The sequence below is a fragment of the Rana temporaria genome, chromosome 1 (genome assembly GCF_905171775.1).
Source record: "Rana temporaria chromosome 1, aRanTem1.1, whole genome shotgun sequence".
Classification (NCBI taxonomy): Eukaryota; Metazoa; Chordata; class Amphibia; order Anura; family Ranidae; genus Rana; species Rana temporaria.
The window spans coordinates 621,804,892-621,807,926 of NC_053489.1; the positions used below are offsets into that span (position 1 = coordinate 621,804,892).

Sequence of the window (3,035 nt, forward strand, 5' to 3'; positions counted from 1 at the left end):
AGGGGCAAGAGTTTGGAAAAAACCCAAAGCCACATAGCTAATATGTAAACTCCAGGCAGCAAGTGTACTAAGTATACAGACACACACACTTATTTTTTGGGGGGGGGAGAGGGGTGGGAAATTCACAACAAAAGAGATTTCCAAACACAGCATGGTATTGGGAAACAAATTCGAAATTATTAGCAAATAAAAACACTTTAAGGAAATGTTCAGTGGAAGCACATGGTAATGAAGGGATTCTTTCGAGCAGGTTATAGTTAAATATGTGACTTACCTTTAGAATAAAGTTGATTCAGTCACAGCTCTGCATCCAGAAGGAAGACTGAAGGGCAAACAGTGCAGTTTTTATACAAGAGCAGGGTGTGGCTCATGGATGTGGCGGGGAATTTTCCCGTGCAAAGTGTTTTGGCACAGAAATTTCCTGCTCGCGGGGGGCGTGGTTTATCGTGCATAGGTGTGGTCATTGGTGCATATAAACACCTGGACTTTTTGACATTCTTTTTGCACTTAAGATGGCAGAGGTTGAGAATGTTCTGGCTGTGGCTATATGCCTGGTTCAACAGGCAATACTGAATGAATTGATGGAGGAACAGGCAGCAGGGATTGCTACACCCCGCATTCGGCAACCCCGGTTGTTAATGCCACGTGCCCTAATAGAAGGGATGAGGGACAGTGATGTGCGGACCAGATTCCGCCTTTCCAGAGGAGCCATTTACTACCTTTATGGGCTGCTAGAAGACAAACTACAGCCAACAACGGCAAGAAGCCAGGCAGTTCCTGGCATGGTCAAACTACTAGCCACCCTCTATATTTTGGGCCATGGCAGCTTCCAAACAACCTCTGGCCTTATCTTGGGAATCAGCCAACCCACGGTGTCCAGGGTGTTTATGCAGGTCATTAATGCCATTCTTGACCTTGTGCCCCAATTTATACACTGGCCACAAACTGAAGATGAGTGGACTGATGTGATGGTGGCTTTCTACCAGCGTGGAGGATTTCCACAGATCCTGGGGGCCATTGATTGTACCCATGTTGCTATCAGGCCCCCCAGGAGATGTGAAGTGGACTTCAGGAACCGTAAGCAGTACCACTCTCTGAATGTCCAGGTAGTATGTGACGCCAGACAGCGGATAATGAGTGCGCGGACAGGTTTTCCAGGGTCATGTCATGATGCTTTTATGCTACGCCAGTCTGCCCTATATCAAAAATTTAAGAGTAGCCAAATGCCCTCAGGATGGCTCATTGGTAAGATATAATGTAAAAACCTTTGCTTAACCAAATCTACACCGTTTAATGTAATCAACCCTGTCCTCAGGGCCCACTAACATGCCAGGTTTGCAAGATAACTTAAATACATGACGGGTGATATCATTTGCTGCTCAGTGATTGCAGTATTCTAGTCCGCATCTCCCCCAAGGTAATACTTAAAATCTGGCCTGTTAGTGGGTCCTGAGGACAGGAGTTGAGAACCAGTGTGCTAGGTTGATATGAATGGCATTATTGGGGTATATTATATTGGGGTATATTATACTGGTACACTCTGAATCTGGTGCAGCTGTGCTTGGTAGCCAATCAGCTTCTCAGCTTGTTCAGAAGAGTTGGCACTAAAACCTTGATGAAGATTGGTTTGTAGGCAGAAGTAAGGCTGACATTGCAATCCCCAGCTTAAGGAAATTAAACCCTTATTTTAAACAAACTGGAGATTGCAAAATAAGTCTCACTTTCAGCTTACCTTTTTAAGGTCAACCTACCATAAGAAATCTGGGTTGACTTTGACCAAAGTTTTGAACAGATCAGCCATCAGCTGCCCATACAATTTTATAAAACAATTTTTATTAGATTTATCCTAAAATCCATAGTGCAAGGGCCTGATTGCAAATGTTTTTAAAGTGTTTATATGGTTATGGTAACTAAAGGAAAGTTATACAAGAAAATGGTATAATGTATGACCAGCCTTAGGCACATGTATAGTGTAAACTTTGAACTTGATGGAAAAACACTTAACCCTTGAAGAGCACTTTTTGTGGGTGATGTAGTGAGGAAGTCACTTCACTAACATGAAATTTACTAATTTTGACTTTTCTTTTGGCAGGGGATGCTGGTTACCCCCAACTGGCGTGGCTGATGGCTCCAGTCAGGTACCCCCAGAGCCAGGCAGAGCACATATACAATAGGGCCCACAAAAAAAGCAGGGCTATTGTGGAGTCCACATTTGGGCTCCTGAAAAGCCGCTTCATGTGCCTGGCTAAGCCTGGGGGGGAACTCCTGTACTCTCCTTGGAAGTGTGCCAGGATCATTCTTGCCTGTTGTGTCCTCCATAACATATGTTTGGCAAGGAATGAATCCTGGGACACTTCTGAGGAGAGGGAGCCTGAGGTCCATCAGCCAGCAGTCGCCAGAAGGGAGAACACTCAGGCAGGATTGGTTACTCGGGCTAAGCTGATCAGGCGATACTTTACAAGTAAGTAATCATACCTATTTGTGAATAGAAAAATAAATAAATACATAACATGGACACACACTAAGAAATATCTGTCACCTGTTCTTGGCATTATATGGAGTCTGCGGCCATCAACATGATGCCACTGGGCAGCACAACCCCAAAATAAATGGCCAGCATAGTTTATTTTCTGACATGGAGTGGAACAGCTGTCCAGTGTTTGTGTGTCCCTTTTAGAGAGAGCTAACCTGTCTATCATGAAATTACTTCTGTTCTGTTATGTTTTTGATGTTTATAATGTTTTTTTTTATTCTTTAGCTGAATAAGCACATGAGCATTGGACCCTGGAAAACCCGTTCAGAAGGAGTGTCTGGAGTCACAGGTGTGTGCCTTAACCAGTACCCAGGTGATACCTGGAGCACAATCACAGCTCCCTGTCCAAGGAAGCAAAGCTGTTTGTAATTCCAAAAATTAGGGACATCTTTATTAACTTTTAGATTGATTTCTAACGGCAACCAAAACCTAAATATGCACAGCAGGCACTACACAGACCAGCATGCACACATGGCTCTCCTGAGTCTATAGGTGCCCAATG

At 44.0% G+C, this 3,035-nt stretch overlaps 1 protein-coding gene across 1 annotated transcript; it reads left to right on the forward strand.

Annotated features, from left to right (window-relative positions):
• The first annotated feature begins 512 nt into the window (after positions 1 to 512).
• Positions 513 to 2,766, forward strand: LOC120942811 (putative nuclease HARBI1). Its single transcript, XM_040355740.1, has 3 exons — positions 513 to 1,245; positions 2,093 to 2,461; positions 2,759 to 2,766. Exons 1-3 carry the CDS (start codon positions 513 to 515, stop codon positions 2,764 to 2,766), a joined length of 1,110 nt encoding a protein of 369 aa, XP_040211674.1.
• Positions 2,767 to 3,035: the final 269 nt, after the last annotated feature.